This window comes from Carya illinoinensis, chromosome 6 (genome assembly GCF_018687715.1).
Source record: "Carya illinoinensis cultivar Pawnee chromosome 6, C.illinoinensisPawnee_v1, whole genome shotgun sequence".
In the NCBI taxonomy this organism is placed as follows: domain Eukaryota; kingdom Viridiplantae; phylum Streptophyta; class Magnoliopsida; order Fagales; family Juglandaceae; genus Carya; species Carya illinoinensis.
The window spans coordinates 27,811,595-27,829,249 of record NC_056757.1 but is presented as its reverse complement, the minus strand read 5'-3'; the positions used below and the strand labels follow the sequence as shown (position 1 = coordinate 27,829,249).

Here is a 17,655-nt window from a genome sequence, read left to right as displayed (position 1 = left end):
TTTTTTCATGTCATCGGTTTTTTTTTCCCTTTAGTTAGTCTGATTTTTTGGTCTCTTTCTTGTAGGGAGTTTTTACTTTTTGGGAGGGAATTGCACTTCTTGGTTTGGAGTTGATGGTGTTTTGAGGTTTGTATGTCTTTTATATTTTTTTTCCGGTTTGGATTTGTATATTTTCTTATTCATTCTGTTTTTTGGATTTGTATATTTTGTTATTAATATATTTAGCTCGGTTTGTAGATTGTTGGGTTCCTATATAGTTGTTGGTATCCTTTATATCATGTTCTTGGAATTCGTTTGTGAATTTATACATTAAGCATTGTAGATATCAATTATTAAGGCCCAACTACTATTTTTATTTTCTTCCTCTTTACTTTTTGGCTAATTTTTTTTTTATTTTTATTTTTGGTTGGAAAATGGCCGAAAAGGGATTCTATTTTTTTTTTTTCACGTATAGTTTAAGATGGGAAATAAGAAGCAAACCTTAAGCTGTATTATGCCACTTGTTTTTCTCTTATTGCCAGGATTATCCTTTTTGTGGGGCATTCTAGCACCTTCTATAAGTTATCTCTACACTAAATCTTGTGATTGATTTAACCAATGCTTCATACAAGAGATTTTTTTGTTTACATTTTATATTTCATATAATTGACCATGTGGGAAAAGCAAACCTATTGACCATGTGGGGAAAGCAAACCTTGAACTATTGCCCGGTCAATGCAAGCACATAATTAAAAATTTTATTTACATTTATCTCATCTCATTTTATTTTTAGTGTTAAAAGGATATTTTATGTTAAATGCTGTACCCAAATTCTCTCTCTCTCTCTCTCTCTCTCTCTCTCTCTCTCTCTCTCTCTCTCTCTCCACATTTTTTAATTTATGTATTATTTTCTTTATGGATTTGATGATATGTTCTGTATTTTTGTTTGCAGAGGAAGGAGAATATTACTCTGATTGGCTCAAAGATCGCAGTAATTTCAACTCCGTGCCTTATTTTTTATGTATTTGTTTATCATAACCAGTGTTTCATTTGTTTGCTTAGGAAAACCTAATGGGTTTTTTTATTACTCTACTTGATTGAGGTTTAGATTTTTGTGGATTTTATTTTTTTAAGCTAATTAGGATTTTCAATATAACTTATCAGATATTATTTTTCTGGAAACGCACTAAAGTGGAAGATACAAACCTAAAAAGGGCCCTGGAAGATCTCCAAAACAGAATTGATATTCTACGAAAGCGAGCAGAAGTAAGTCCTAAGTATCTTTTTGTTTTTATATTTGCTGAGTTTCTTTTGTTACTAATTTCTGATGTTTCTATGTTTGATGAGGGGCCTGTCATTGATGCCGTTGTGTGGCATGATGGAGAAGTATGGACGGCTGCTCTTGACACACACAGTCTTGAAGATGACTTGGATTTTGAGAAACTTTATAACTTTATCCCCCTGACTAATCATAGGTATGCTCAGTTGTTTGTGACTCTTGCATGCCTTCAAAAGATTTAAAAGGGCTTTTGTTTAGATAGAATCAAGATTATGTTCAATTGAAAGAATAGAATTTACAAATATTCTTAAAAACAGCAAGTTAAGTTTGATGGTATATTGGTATATGTATGTTGCAGTTCAGCATCACTGATCGCTGCAATTATAAATTGACTGGTATTGGTATGATAAAATAGAAAGACAACAAAATTTTAATTTTTTTTTTATGTTTTTTATTGCATTGGGATTTGAAAAATTTAAGAAACCAAAGAATCAGGGCTAGATAGTTGAATTAATATCACTTGAGTGGAGGTTTTGGTTCTTTATGGCCCATTTGATGAAAACTCCTGGCAGCCATACAAAAGGCTTTTAAAGTTTGTTAAATTGTTTTCCTTTTACTTATAAAAAAAGGTTTATTAAATTGTAGACTATAGAATCCACGAGCCTATGATATCTTACACGAACATCTACACTTATTTCTATTTTGCGAGTTTTTGGAAAATTTTATTATTTGTTATTGTCTTATTGATAAATAGCGAATACTTTGGTGTAATTATAGAGAAGCCTAGCTCAGCCATCGTGGAATAATAGCTACACTGGCTTAGTTCCTTTTTTTTTTTTTTTTCCTTTTATCTAGGAATTCTTTTTTTAAGTGTTAATTTGTTCCAACATCCTTTAGTTAAACGAGTTGCGCAGGCTACTGGGTTTCAGTATAAGAAGCTCTAGCATTGTGGTGGATTTTTTGTTTTTTATAAGTAGTGTTGAGGTTGATATAACAGGTGGATCGTTAAGTTCTTAGGCTCTGCCGAAGCTGGAGGCATCCACTGCATTGTCAAAAAGCCCTACACTCAAAGCAGGCACATTATTTCTCTGCCCTCTTATGTAACTATTAATATATATGGATGCTTGATTATCCAGATGCTTGGTTACTATGCTACGAATGGTTGTATCATAATTTATTTAGTATACACATAATTTATTGCTGCATCATGGAAAATTTACTGGTGATAGAGTAAAATTTGTCAATACATTACCTTCTGGAGTTTCTCCACTGCCTAATTCAGTAATTCTCCTCAAGGTATTCTTTCTACATGCTATAAATTGCTACACCCATTAGCAATCATTTTTGGATGTTTTATAGTTATAATTCATTAAGAAATCAAGGGAAAATGGTTGAAAACTTGAAGAACCTGATAGAGAAAAGAACTTGCTATTATCTGTTATAGTTTCTATTACTTTCTGTTTCAAATTTTTGTGTTGTCTGTTTTGATTTTCATGTTTACATGATCCTTCTTTTAGTATTCAGTTTTAATTTTAATGTAGAAGTATGTTCTTCCTCCTTAGTTTAAGTTTTTCCCTTCCATCCATTTCTCAAACATCAATTGCAACCTCTTGTCTTTATTTATTTTTATTTATTTATAAAATCTGGGATTAAATTAAAGAAGGTCTTGAATGCACTTTTAATATTGCATCACTCACTAGGGATTTTCAATTTACGTCAATTCTCCAATGGATGTTGATTGATTAAACAAAGTATGTAAAACTTTTTGGGGTTTTAATCATTTGGAATTTCAAATCTCTAGGTGTGATTTTTCTCTTAAAAAAGTTGTAGGGTATTGTTTTAGGGAATAAGGGTATTCTTATATTGATGTTTCTTATTAAGGGGCTCCTATTCTCAAAAACTTACGAAAATTCTAATATAAAGAGTCGGGTTTGGTTCTAATATGGATAGGTGGGGTTTGGTTCGAATTATGCACTTTGTTATTGATTTTGAACATGTTCTTCACCTAGCTTTCTTTCCTAAACAAACTATTCCCTTTTTTTTTGTCCTGTTGATTGATTAGAATTCCAATATGGGTGCACAACAAAACATTCTTTCATTCCCTACCACCAGCCCTGTGTGTTTGTACTTCTGTTTTTTCGGACTTGAGCCTTGAGGAACTGGTTAATGAAAATTGACTGACTTTCTTGCTTCTAACTCCTACAATTTTAGTTATTGAGCTATGCCAGTTTGAAGCCTGCTTATCTTGCAGAGTTTAGAAATAGCTACCTTAAAAGATGCTAATGGTCACTTGGATTTGACCTTCTAATGATAGCCTACATAGGCCAGCCCATTTTTAAAAATCAAGGTCATGGGAGAGGGAATTCTAGATACTGCTCCTGATATGCTTTTCTTTTTTTTTCTTTTGTCTTTTTTTTTTTTTTTTTTGTGGGGGAGAGGAGGGTGGTAGGGGGAGGAGGAATTGTTAGTATAAATTGTTTTACATATTAAGAAACTATTGTTGAGTGGGCATCTAGAAGCTCTTTATTTTTGAATGAATATTCAATGGAAAAACATTTTTATGAATTTGTGTTTGCCTTGTTTGAAACACTTGTTCTGCATATATTTTTCTTCATGCTTTTGTTTGTGGCTTTTTTTTTTCAGCTTCTGTCTTAAATCACTTTGTAGTTTTGTTATTCTCAGGTTCTAGTATTTTCTAGTTTTCCTAGTCATGTACCCTGCACTTGTACCAGGGTTTAGGTAGGTTTTGGAAAGAAGAATAATTTAGTCAATTCAGTGATAAAATTGTTGACAACTTGGTAACTGCATGCATTAGGACTGCAAAGGAGTCCTCTAAGAGGAATGTACATAGAATAACTCTTCTGTATTTATGACAGTTTAGCAATGGGTTAAATTTTGTTGAGGTTAAATTTTTTTTATTTTATCCTCGTCAATAGTATGAAAGTAGTAGTAAAATCAAATAAGAAAAAAAAAAGTTAAATATTTTGCTTTTTTTATTTTTTTAATTTTATTTTATACCAAAAATTTAGATGTTCTTTTAATGGAGAATTCAATATAATACTTTTGTTCAAGAAAATACAACACAAAAGTAGTTTGCACTGTATGGTTTGGGGTTAATGATGCTTTATTTTTTTTTCCCTTTAGTTAGTCTGTTGTTTTGGTTTGTTTCTTGCTGGGAATTGTACTTTTTGGTAGGGAATCTACACTTTTTACTTTGGAGTTGATGGTGCTTTGAGGTTTTTATGTCTTTTAGGTTTTTTTTTTCTCACTTTGGATTTGTATATTTTCTTATTGATTTTGTTTTTTGGATTTGTATATTTTGTTATTAATATATTAAACTTGGTTTGTATATTGTTAGGTTCCTATCTTGTTGTTGGTATCCTTTATTTTATATCATGTTTTTGGAATTCTTTTGTGAATTCATACTATAAGCATTGTTGATATCAATTAGTGTGGTCTATTTTTATTTTCTTTCTCTTTACTTTTCGGCTTAAAATTGTTTCTTTTTGGTTGGAAAATGCCACAACAAGGATTCTATTTTTTTTTTTTTTACATATGATTTAAAGATGACTTCTGGTTGTTCATTTTATATTATGAATTCATGGTTTTTGCATCTATGACAGTTTAGGAATGGGTCACCGTACAAAGCCACACCAAACCAGCCAGATCTATCGTTCTCTTCTCGATCTCCTCCACCATACCTTAGAAATGGTGGTTTTGGTAGTTCTCTCTCTCTCTCTCTCTTTCTCTCTTCACTGTCCATGGCTAAATAAGCCTAGCTTAGCCACCGTCACTCTCTTTGTATAGGATTTGACTGGATTTTTTTTTGTTTTGTTTTCATAGTTGTTGCATTTACTGAGTATTGGGATTAACTCACAGTTCATCATGTAGATCTATGAAGGTTTAGCTCACCCATCAAATATCATTTGGAAAGCGACGTCTGAAATTTTAAAGTTGGGATATGGTCTTCTGCAACGGAGTGAGTATTCATAAGTCCCACCAACTCATTCATTGTGTTTCTTTTCGAGTTTCTAAATAATATTTTGCTTTATTTTGAGGTTCTAATGGCTTAAAACCTCATCCAAATGCATGGTAAATAGATGGTATTTGAACAACGCTTTGGATTGTATAATGAAAAGGTAGAAAAGCAAGCTTTTATTTGCTTGGGTAAGTAAATATTTTGTACTTTATGAATTCCGTTCTTAATGCAACAAGAACTATTTATGAAATTGCTTGTTGCATTTCTCAGCTTCCTTCCTCCTCAGTTATATCTGCAAACATTTTTTTCTCCCTTACTTTTTTAGAACCAAGAAAGATGCACTAATTCTAGGTTCAAGACCTTGGAGAATAGGAATAAGCCCATCTTTTTTAAAGATTTCAAGAAACTTAGGAATTTTGGAGTTAAATAGTCTGGGTTTCACAATAGCTTGAGTTTCTAATTTTGTTTTTAATTTTTTTTTGTGTAGCCTCATATAGCAATATTTCCTGATGTTGAATACAAGGCCGATCAAATTAATGATGTCGCTTTAGGCGAGAGATTTAAGACCATTTCTTAGTCATATGATGTCTTAGAAAAGAGCAAATATTTATAGCGCTCAAATCCTTGAAGATTAAGTTTATATTATGATTTCAACCAATTACCCATTTAATAAATTCAAGTCTATCAATTTCCTTGATTGATCATATATTTTTTTTCAGTCTTGAGTGTACTACAATTCCAGGCCCACTTCTAAGAAGGAAGTAACTTTAATTATCAAAAGTATATAAGAAGAGCTTTGGAAAAAGACTTTGGGGATTTGGATATGCTAGAATGTGTTTTATTTTCTGTTGTTCAACTTAAATTAGTTTTAGTGCATGTTGTTATGAGATGATAATGTCATCTTCCATTTCAAAGATGTTACTGTTATTTGTTTTTGCAAAAATAATTTCTATAGAATTATTTTATTCCTCCAACCGGGTGCTATGTATATTACTAGATTGAATGGATATAATAATATGATATGATTGATGGTCAATCTTTTGGTATCTGTGATCAAGAAGTTTGATTTTCTGAAATTTTTAGTATGGTTGGCTTCTTGTATTGTTTGGATGGAGTAAATTTACAGGGTGGTTTCAAAAAGAGCCGCACTTTGATTCTTAGTGCAGTGGCTGTTGGTGTGGGGTTGTTTTGCACCCTATTTATGTTGTTTTATGTGATGTAATGTCCAATTTTTTTTTTCAACTTCAACTATGCTTGCTCTAAACAAATTTGGCAAATCTACAAATAGAATCAACTTCCATACCTTTATGTTGTATTGGAAACTAATCTTTTACTTTTTCTTATTTGTTCTATCATCTAATTAATATCTTCCAATTCACTATACTTATCCTAAAAAAGTTCATAAAATTTATTATTCCTTCCATCCACAGCAAATTTTTTATTACAATCAATTTTTTATAAAAAATATTATTTTTGTCTAAAATAATAACAAATCCAACTAAGCAAACGTGCATCGCACGTTGCCTCTCCACTAGTATATATATATATATAAAGAGCAAATAAGGACTAGAAAATAAGATATACTAGTTTCATGAGTAAACTAATTTTGTTTGTTAAAGGGAGAGGATTGTACTAACAATGGTTGTAGTTCGTACTTTGTAAAAGAGTCTTACCATGGGCATCGAATTTGACAACCTTTTTTTATCTGCAGTTATTGTTGATCATGAAGAAAATCTCGAAAGATTCATAAAGATGCAAAATCTATAAAGATAATTAAAAGGATAAAACTTATAAATTGACATTGATAGATTTGACAAAGACTATAGAAAAATATAGAAAAAGTTTTATGATTATCTTTAAAGAACAAATATTTCTTTTTATAAAATGAAATGTCAAATAAAATTGTCGTTTGTATAAGAATAATACTAAATTCAGTTTTAATGTATGCAAATCTCGCTTACTCTCTTTGAAAATAAATGGAGCCCATTATTTAAAAATAAATTTTTTCATTTGAACCTCACATTTACCTACTTCTTTAAAAGAAAATACGCGGACTTACACATCCTAAAACCTCACAAGTCATTTTTCTTTGTAAATCGATTCTTCATCTATTTATGTAAAATACCAACAAAATTGCACGAATGATCACTCACAAATTACTCATCGTATCCCTCAAAGCCCTAACTCCCAACGGTTTGCTATCCTTCCTCATGCCAATGAGACACCACATTATTATGTACTAAGTATTAAAGTGAATATAAATGTATTGGCAATTCAAGGGAGGCGGAATCCCTTACACAATTAAGATCTTTGGGTGAAAAACCATAATTCATTAGATACAATGAGTACATTAAATAGAGAAATAAAACAACCAACCTAAACAAACGATATACATGACTTAAATGGGATATATAACAACTATCCCACAACTAGACCCACATGCCTCAATGGCCCAAGAAGCGCTCAATTGATAACTACGACCAGAATGATAACTGCTAAATAAGAAAGACTAAAATGGACAATATTACCCTAAGCAAACTAATAAATCCCAAAAATTATGTGGCCTATGTGACTAACTTTGAGGATCTTACCTTAGGCCCATAGCATAACCCCTCTCTTCAGAAGACCTTGCCCGCAAAGTTTGAAAACTTCCGTCAGAGCTCCCTCAAATCTACCCATTTCACATCCTCGGTGGTAGATCCCTTCCATTAAATCAATAGCTCAGCTCCCTCTTGGTTTCCTTTTTCCTTCAATTGAGGGGTTAGCACTGTCTCTAGTTGGGAGAGAGGGTTCCATCCTCTGTGATGGACAGAAGGGTTGGACTTGGCTCCACCAATCCATTGTACCACCAATGCCTAGGGGGTAGCTTCAAATTTCACTTGAGCACCACCACCGTCTGTTAATACACGTACAACCTCAAATAAACCCAGTCCCTTATGATAAATTCTCTATTTGTTCTCTTTTGATCTGCATAGTACTTCATTTTCTCTTGAGCATCTTGTAGGTTTTCTCCTACTAGGGTTAAGATGTAATCCCTAGTCATTTCTCTTTTTCTACTGCTTGGATTGCAGTTGTCCCCGATTCATAAGGAAGGAGACGGGGGGGAGGGTGCTCGTATATAACCTCAAAAGGGCTAATTTAAGTTGATGTATGTATGGATGTGTTTTATGATCACTTTGCCAATGGTAGCCATTGATGCCAATCTCTTGATTTGTCACCTATAAAACACATGAGGTAACATTCTAACTATTTGTTCATTACCATGGTTTGTCCATCCATTTGTGACTGGTAAGCTAAGCAGCTTATTTGAAACTCAATGTCACTTTTCTTCCAAAAGTGGCTAGAAAATATGGGATCTCAATCATTGACTATGCTGTATGGTATTCCCTGCAGCTTGAAAATATTATCCATGAATACTCAAGCAACACTAGCAACTATATATAGATGAGCAAGAGGTAAGAAACGGTTGTTGTGATGACTTGCTTTTACGTGTATTTTCACTGAAAGATTGTTTTTAATTTAATTAATATAGTGGTTTATTTATTTTAAATTATTGTGTTTTAAATTGGTTTTTAATTTATTTGATGTTATGTTTAATTTATTTAGTCGTTTTATGGATTTTAATATCATTTTCGGCGGATTGGTTTTTGGTTTCCGAAGTGAGGATTGGACCTCATTTCATTTCTTTTCTCTTTTTTCTTTTTTCCTTTTCTTTTTCTTCTTTTCTTTCTTTTCTTTATTTTTCTTCTTCTTTCTTCACCGTTTCCCCTCTCCCGCGCGCTGCCCCTTCTTTTTTCCCTTACCGTCGCTGCCACTTTGGCCACTCATCGCGCCGCCTTCCGGCGGTTGTGTTGTACACCACCCCCACCATTCTCTTCCCCTCCCACCAGAGTTCATCCCCACCAATTTTCAGAGCCATCAGACCAGCCGTTAGCCGCCACGAGCTCTTGGAAGTCACGGCACCTGCTCTGTTTTTCCCCCTGTTGCCAGTTACTTTCGCAGCCCAGAACCACCGCTTGCCAGTGGCTTGGCCTAAACCACCCACCCAGTTTTCTTCCCTTCTCATCGGTGAACATTCCCACCAAGTTTTACCTCCATCCGAGCCACCGTTAGCCACCACGAGCTCCTCCAAGCCACACGGTTTTTCACCGATTCCGGCGCCGTCGTACCACCTCGGGCCACCATCTCTTCACAGCTTCTTCCCCTACCTCTTGCCGACCTAAACCACCCATTTCCGGCCTCGATCCGTTGCCGGAGCAGCTCCCACGAGCTCAACTCCATTCAACTCCTTTTTGGCCTTCGACCGTCATTTCCACTACCACCCACGACCAAAACTCGTTTCCCTTAGTTTCATAAATATCTTAAGGTCATTCCCTATCAATCCCGAGCTTTGGTTTGTCCCCGTTCAAAAATGGGTAATTTATTACCCACGGCAACAGTGTAAATTACACTGTTACGTTGCTTTTCTTCCGCCGTTTGCAACGCCGCAAGCTTTCTAAAAATACCATATAGCGCCGTAAGTATTTTTCAAACCCTACTTTTAGATTTAAATATATTTTACTTATTCAATAAATATTTGCTGTTGGTTGGTTGATTCCGGATTGAGTCCGAGGAGTTCGGGGGTCGGTTGGATTTGAGGACGGAGTTGTTTGTTTGGTTGTTTTGGATGTTTGGAAAGTGTTGGTTAATTTCTGTAATTTTATTTGCATTGCATTGTGCACGCATATGCATGTATTAAATATTGAAAACTGGGTTTTCAAGCGAGAAATGTTTTTGGTATATATGAACGTATGGATTGATTGGTTTGATTCAGAGGCACGTGTAGGGATGGTGGTAAGCAGGGATGGTGGTAGAGTTCTGCTTGCGATTCCCGCCTACAGTGCATGCGGCGTAGGGATGGTGGTTGAGTCCTGCTTGTGATTCCTGCCTACGGTGCACGCGTAGGGATGGTGGTGAGCAGGGATGGTGGTAGAGTCTCGCTTGCGATTCCTGCCTACAGTGCTCTGATGGTTTAGTTAATGGGCCATTTTCTGGGAAAATGGTGAGACTGGTTTTTGGGCCATTATTTGGGATAATGGCGAGGATATGATTAAAGGATATATTTTGGGCCAAATGGGATTTTTGGCATGCGTGGTAAAAATATGATTTTATGGGTTTTGTGCATTGGCATCCTTTCATGCATATTGTTTGAGTTTTATATGTTTTTATCTGGTGTTATTTGGATTTTACTTACTTGCGGCACCATTTTTGGTACCGTAGATTTTGATACAGAGATCGAGGATGAGGATGAGGAGGCTGAGCTTGAGGATACGACTCCGTTGGGGTGCTGAAGTTAAAGTTAAAGTTTGTTATTTGGTTTAAAACTATATTTGTGTTTTGTGATATTTTATTATGTATGTTTTGAACAGCTTTGTATTAAATTAAGAAAAATTCTGGTACTTAGTTATTGACTTTGCTTATCCGCTGCGTGTTTCTTCGTGCATATTTGTTGCTTATACACACACTTGACACTCATCGATAGGGTGGTGACCCGTGATATCATCTCCCGGACGTCTCGATTTTTCCGTATCCGTGCGTGGAGATTTGGGGGCGTCATAGTTGTATTTGTTAAGCCAATCCAATATTACCACGATCACATTGTACCCTTTTGATGGGAGCAACTTTTCAATAAAATCTGTGCTAATGTCGAACCATAATTTAGTGGAACAAACAAGGGTTGAAGAATCCTGCAAGTTGGAGATTTACTTACTTGTTTTTTTGGCATACACTACATTCTCTAATGGTGGTCTTGACATCTATATGCATCCCAAGTTAGAAAAATTCTTGCTTAACCCTTGAATATGTTTTGTGTGTTCCTTTGTGACCCCCAAGAGGGCTACTATGAAATTTTTGAAGTACATGCGGTTGAAATGATACTAGAGTTTCCAAGTGTAGTCTCCCTTTGTAGACCAGAAAATCATCACGTAAGTGATACTTGTTGAGGTCGAGATCCCCTTGATGGTAGTCATTGATAAGCTTTTGTGATTGGGGATCTTGTGCATATGCTTGGTGGAGTTCTTCCATCCAAGTAGCTTGTAGTGCACTGATGGCCTTGGCCTTCATGTTACTGGTGGCAGTTTAATCTTGAATTGTTTGAGTTTGAGTCTTTATCCTTAGAGTGGAGTATAGATAATGCATCAGCTGCTTTGTTTTGTCTGCCACAACAATATTCTACTATAAAATCAAACTCTAATAGTTTTGAGACCCACCTCTTCTGAAAAGGTGTTCCTACTCGTTGTTCAAGTAGGTGCTTGAGTGCCTATTGATCTATTCTGACCTTGAACTCATGACCCAGTAGGTGGTGCCTCCATTTCCAGATGGTTAGAACCAATGCTAATAACTCATTCTCATAAGTTGAGAAGTATAAACTTTTTCATTTGAGTCCTTGGCTAAGACAGACCAATGGCCTTCTTGCAGCATAAGAACTACTCCTAAATGCTAAGGTGGCATCCTCTATCTAATAAAACACATTTTTCTTGAGAAGGGCCATTAACAAAGTTGCGATTCCTCCATACTTTTTTACAAACTTCCTATAGTACCCTATAAGTCCTAAGAATCCCCTCAGTGCCTTGAGAATCTTGGAAAGTGGCTACACAAGCATGGCAGAAATCTTCCTAGGATTAGCTTTTACCTCTTTTTTTTATTATTTTTTATTTTTTATTTTTTAATTTTTATATTAGGTGGTCGAGATATTCAACCTCCTAGCTACTAAATGTGCATTTAGACATCTTGGCATAGAGCTAATGGTTTTGTAAGGTCCTCAAAACAATCCTCAAGTGCCTTAAGTGATCACTCAATGTTTTGCTATACACGAGAACATCATCGAAGAACACAAGAACAAACTTTCTAAGGTAAGGTCTAAACATTTCACTTACAAACCCTTGAAGGGTGATGGTGTATTGGTAAGCTCAAAAGGCATTATCAAAAACTCATAATGGCCCTCGAGTGTATGAAAGACAATTTTGGAAATATCTTTAGGCTTCATTGTGATTTGATGGTAACCCGAGCGTAGGCCAATCTTAGAAAATATTTTAGCACCATACAATTCATCTAACAATTCATTTAGATTAGGAATTGGGTACTTATCTTTAATAGTATTTGTGCTGAGAGCCCTATAGTCCACACACATGTGCCAACTGCCATTCGCATTCCTTACCAAGATAATATGTGAGAAATAAGGGTTTTGACTTGGCTAGATGATTCTTGCTTGCAACATCTCATGAACTAGCTTCTCAATCTCCTTTTTCTGGTAATAAAAATATTAGTAAGGTTTCAATCTTCTCAATAAAATTGTGTGTATTACATGTATTAATAAGTATAATAACAAATTGCTGATTCAGCTTCCCCACTAATCTCACGGTTTCGGGAGATGGTGCACCTGCATTAACATGCATGGAGATACCCACTAATTCAGCTTGCTGAATTATCAGTTCATAATTGGATTATGTTGATAATGGGTCACATTCTTCTTCCTCGGCTTCCATCTCTAGACCTTCCATCAAGTAAATCTTAGGTTTGTTACAACTATGCCCTGGTTAATATTTCTCATTACAATAATAACACAATCATTTGTCTTTCAACTTTTGCATTTGGTTGGTTGTAATTTTTTTAATGGGATAAGTTGGATTCCAAGGTTGGTATGATTGATTTATGGGTTAAGGTCAAGGTGTTACTCGTAGCTTTAGGACAGGGTTGGGGTCAAGAAAGCATGGTATGTTAGGTTTAGTAGGTGTTGCACAATATTTAAGATGGGGGGTTAGAGGTCTATGGCTATAGTTCCTTCTCCAAACTTCTTCCTCCTGTAGCCTAGCAAGCCTGAAAGCAACTGCAAGTGTTGTGGGCTTAAACATAGTCACCACTATTCTCAAATTATCATGGTGCCTTCTTAAAAAAGTGAAATTCCTCAGTAAGGCAAGTAATCTTGTTAGATAGTACCTCAAAGTTGGTTTGATAGTCTTCCACACTACTAGTTTGCCAAAGTTTGTTCAAAGCCCTCACAAGACCTTCATAAGCCGAAGGCCCAAAGTGGACCCTGAGTACAACTAAAAACTCCTCCCTACTGATTATTGGGCTCGACTCCGTTAACCAACTATACTAAGATTGTGCCTTTCCCTCTATGTGAAAAGATGCATTTGCAACTTATAGTGTTACGATGTTTGATAGAGTGAAAATAACTAGTGTGCTTTGAGAATCTATTCAAGGATCTGCACCATCGAAATGGAAAAAGTCCATGCAGAGACTATGAGCTTGGATTCCATCTTGGCCATCAACAAACAAGGGATTGAGACTCAACTTCAAATTATTCTCTCTTGATGAGCCTTCTCAAAAATGAGTCTTGAAAGAGAGTCACATCAAATTCTCGTAACTAGCTACTAAGCTGTTAGGGCAGTGCTACTATGCCGCCCAGCAGGACGTTTGTTAGTGAAATTTGTCTTTATTTTTTGAACATTTTTTAAATATATTTTAAACATTTAAAAAAACACACATTCACTAGTATAACTTTTTTAAACACTTAAAAAATAAATAAAACACACTAGCGATCAAATCCAAACTAAAAACTAGAATTTTCAAAATTTTTAATTATTGTTAAACTATGTTAATTTAATAAAATATTTTAAATCAAATCATTTCAAGACACATAATCTTGATATCGACAAAGAATAATAATTAGTCCACCGATGAATTCCATCTATGATTTTTTTATTTTTTTATTATTATATTTTTAACTTAATAATTAAATAAGTATTTTTTAATAATTTTATGATTTTTTTTTTTTTTTAAATGTTGAAGTCTATAAAAAATATATAAAAAGAAAGGTTTATTTGGCCTTGTCGGTAGAATCCATCGGTGGATTCCAGCGGCGAATGTAGCATCACTCCTCGGCGAAAGATGCTCTAACCCTCGGGATCTTGGCCTAGGCCCGTAGCGCACATGAAACCTTAAACGAAAACAAAAAAAAATGGTGGTTTGTTCGTCGCCTGCATCCTCCGTCTTCTTCTTCCTTCCCAGCACTTCTCGTCCCTCATACTGTCCTAAACTCAAACCTCCACGACCCAAGATCTCTCCCTTTAGTTGGGCTATCTTGAGGAAAGATAGTTCGTCTCCGGCACTTGCCCACCCGGAAGCCCCGAGTGGAAGCGACGTCGCTGAGCCACTTGCGTCTGACTCATTTTGTTCCAGCATATCTTGCTCCTGCACAAGAAGGCGACTCATTCAAGCAACTGCAACAACGGCTTTGTTCCCACTATGCCCCTCCAACGCCTCCAATTCACAGTCTGATTATATGGTACACTACACCTCTCTTCTCCGCTTCTCTCTGCAAAAACATGTCATTTCTTTCCAAAGCAGGTTCTTCAAGAGGAATTAATGCAGATTGCTATGTGGTGTCAATTAGAATTTAAAAGTAAAAGATTCCTATGTTTGAATAGGGTGTGTTGAACAAGGTTCACCCTCCGAGACCGGATTGGTGCGAGGAGTTCTATGCATCGGTTATGGAGACGAGCATGAAATCCTATGAAGCCGAGGTTAGTTCTTCTTTAATGTCAATCAGTTTGGAATTTGTTACTGTTTAGTTCTTTTCATTTAAGTGCACGCATCACTGACTGCAATTTGGGGAAATGTTCGTTGTTTGGCAAGATTGCAGGTTACAAGTCGCAGTTGTTTAGTAATTTGAAGGGGAAGGCCCAGAAAGTATTGGAGATTGGGATTGGCACAGGCCCTAATCTCAAGTATTATGTTGGTGATGGTAATGTCCGGGTTTTTGGTGTGGATCCCAACAGAAAGATGGCAAAGTATGCTCAGTCAGCGGCAGTGGCTGTTGGCCTGCCACTTGCTAATTTTCAGTTTATACAAGCGGTAAGAAACCTTCCCTTATGGCACTGCATATTCCTGAACTTTTTTCTGATGATTGTAATTTATATTTTCTGCCTGAACCTTGTAGTCCATAACAATAACCAAATGACCACAAGCTTAAAGATGCTAGAAATCACAGCCCACACACTATCATTACTAGATGGCTCTTCTGAAAGGGTCACATTTGGCGTCTATGAATTAGCATGCCCTGCCATCATTATAGGGTGCAACATGGTGGTGTTTTGCCTCAAAGCTACAAATGTGAGAAAATGTCCCATACAATTGAACAGCATATTGATTTTTATTAGACCTTTTAGTGGATGGATCGATTCGGGAGATTCAATTGAAATTGTTTCAAATTTCAACAATTGAATTGATGGCCGAGGATTCAATTACAGTGGAAGCATAAGTAGTGATGTGCACTCATCAGTCAAATTTACATATTTAACTGTCAAGTTGCAACTTGGACAAAAGCTTTCAGGCAATTTCTATTTTGTAAGGCAGGTTTTGGCATATTGTATCTTAGTACAGGATTCGAATGTCATTTTGGTTGTGAACTGATCTACAAAATTCTTCAGATTTCTAAAGATCTTATTGTTGCTCAGGTTGGAGAGGCTATACCATTAAGTGATGCTTCTGTTGATGCAGTTGTTGGAACGCTTGTCTTGTGTTCTGTTAAAGATGTTGATATGACCCTAAAAGGTACTCAAACATCTAGCTGTCAAGACTTTATTTTTATTTTTACAGGATTTAAGGAGTTAAGTCCGTCTAGAAACCTCGTATTCTGTGAGGAGCATAGCGTTAGTTGAGTGCTTTATTAATTGTATAATTTTCTCTTTGTGAAGTAATTAGACTTTTTCTATGAATGCTAGCTTAACTTTATTATCCTTCTAACTACAAGTTAATTGTATTAAAGTTTGGTGTGATAATTGAGACGTGAATATAAGTGTCACTATGCACAAAGTTTATTACGCTTAGTTCCTTCAGCATCAAATTGAATGTGTGTATCATTTGGATGCGAATGCACTTCTTGTAGCATTTGAAGTTCCGACTCACGACCAAATGCGTTTGCTAGAATCAAGTTAATTCTGAAAGAAAAACCGCCTGAAACAATGACTGAAAATCTGAACTGATTATTTAGTAGCAAATAAGGATATTAACATAACATCAATGCTTATATTAAATTATACCATCAGATGAATGATATAGTTCATTAATGCACTCCTTAGGAGGTGGTTGCTTATAACTTTATTTTTTTTTAAATATCCAAATATTTGATAAATTTCCTTTGACCATTGTAATTAGAGGTGAAGAGGGTGCTGAGGCCTGGTGGACTTTACCTATTTGTAGAACATGTAGCTGCAAAAGGTATTGAGCTGAACATTATTTGATGGCAAAACAGAAAGTTGTTGTGATTAATAAGTGAAGGGGCACTTCTTTTATTTTCATTTTTTTTTATTTTTTATTTTTATATCTTATTATTTTGTTTTGCTATTGTTTTCGTGCAGATGGAACAGTTCTTAGATATATACAGAGTGTTTTGGATCCTTTGCAACAGATAGTTTCTGATGGGTGTCACCTTACCAGGGAAACAGGAATGCAAATATCTGAAGCTGGGTTTTCTGGTGTTGATCTTAACATGGCTTTCTTGTCCAACGCCTCTATCATAAGTCCCCATGTATATGGGATAGGTTACAAGTAACACTCAGAGAAAGCAGTTGGGTGCTCAAGGACAAAACCAGGCTCAAGTATGAAAAAATGATTAAAGATCTGTAGATAGATGGTAATATGTAATTCATTCTTTGTGAGGTCTCCTTTCTTTTTCTTGATATGTGCAATTTTTAATTTCACTTTTTAGCCGAAGATATTCAATTAATAAGATTTGATAGCCTGGTGTATAGGTTTGATTTTGTGCCAACTGCAGATTGAAAATCGAAGTTGTAAATACTAAATAGACAATTGTGTGTATACTTTTTGTGTTTTGAGCATTTCAAATACAGTTTGGATTTGGATGATTGCTCTGTTTTCATCCTTTATTCATGGGGTTTTAACTGGATTATTGTATTTCTCCACCAACATGCTTCCACACATGCTCGGTCAATCCTGCCTGTTGGTACTATCTATGAGTGCGTGTTTTGATGAAGTTTGTTCCATGTTTGCTTGGTTGATTCTCTTTTGTGTTTTGACCCCTAATGAGGATTCAGGCTGGACATGCCAAATCGATAGTCTCCCACAGTTCCATGTAGACATGCTTAACAGGGTTGTGTTGAATACTTGAATTTTTTTTTTTTTTTTCTGCTTGACCCAGAGATCATTGGCCCTTGGTCCATGATAAATGAGACTTATTAGAAGAGTCCCTAAAACTTGGATTCTCATATATATATATATATATGCACATGTGCGTGTGCTCGTGCGTGTGGTTAGACCAGCTCAAGAAAACAAATATCATGTTGTAGATTGTGTGGATTGGAATGTGAATCTTGATCTTGCAAAAATCAAATTGTCTTATTTGTCTCCACAAAGAAGA

The 17,655-nt window shown here is 35.3% G+C and overlaps 1 protein-coding gene across 1 annotated transcript; it reads left to right on the top strand.

Annotated features, from left to right (window-relative positions):
- Window positions 1-14,121: 14,121 nt before the first annotated feature.
- Window positions 14,122-17,143, top strand: LOC122313433 (methyltransferase-like protein 7A). The gene is made up of 6 exons (XM_043128430.1): window positions 14,122-14,562; window positions 14,705-14,800; window positions 14,913-15,131; window positions 15,734-15,830; window positions 16,434-16,496; window positions 16,637-17,143. The coding sequence occupies exons 1-6, from the start codon at window positions 14,236-14,238 to the stop codon at window positions 16,828-16,830; spliced, it is 996 nt and encodes a 331-aa protein (XP_042984364.1). The 5' UTR covers window positions 14,122-14,235; the 3' UTR covers window positions 16,831-17,143.
- The last annotated feature ends 512 nt before the right edge of the window (window positions 17,144-17,655 follow it).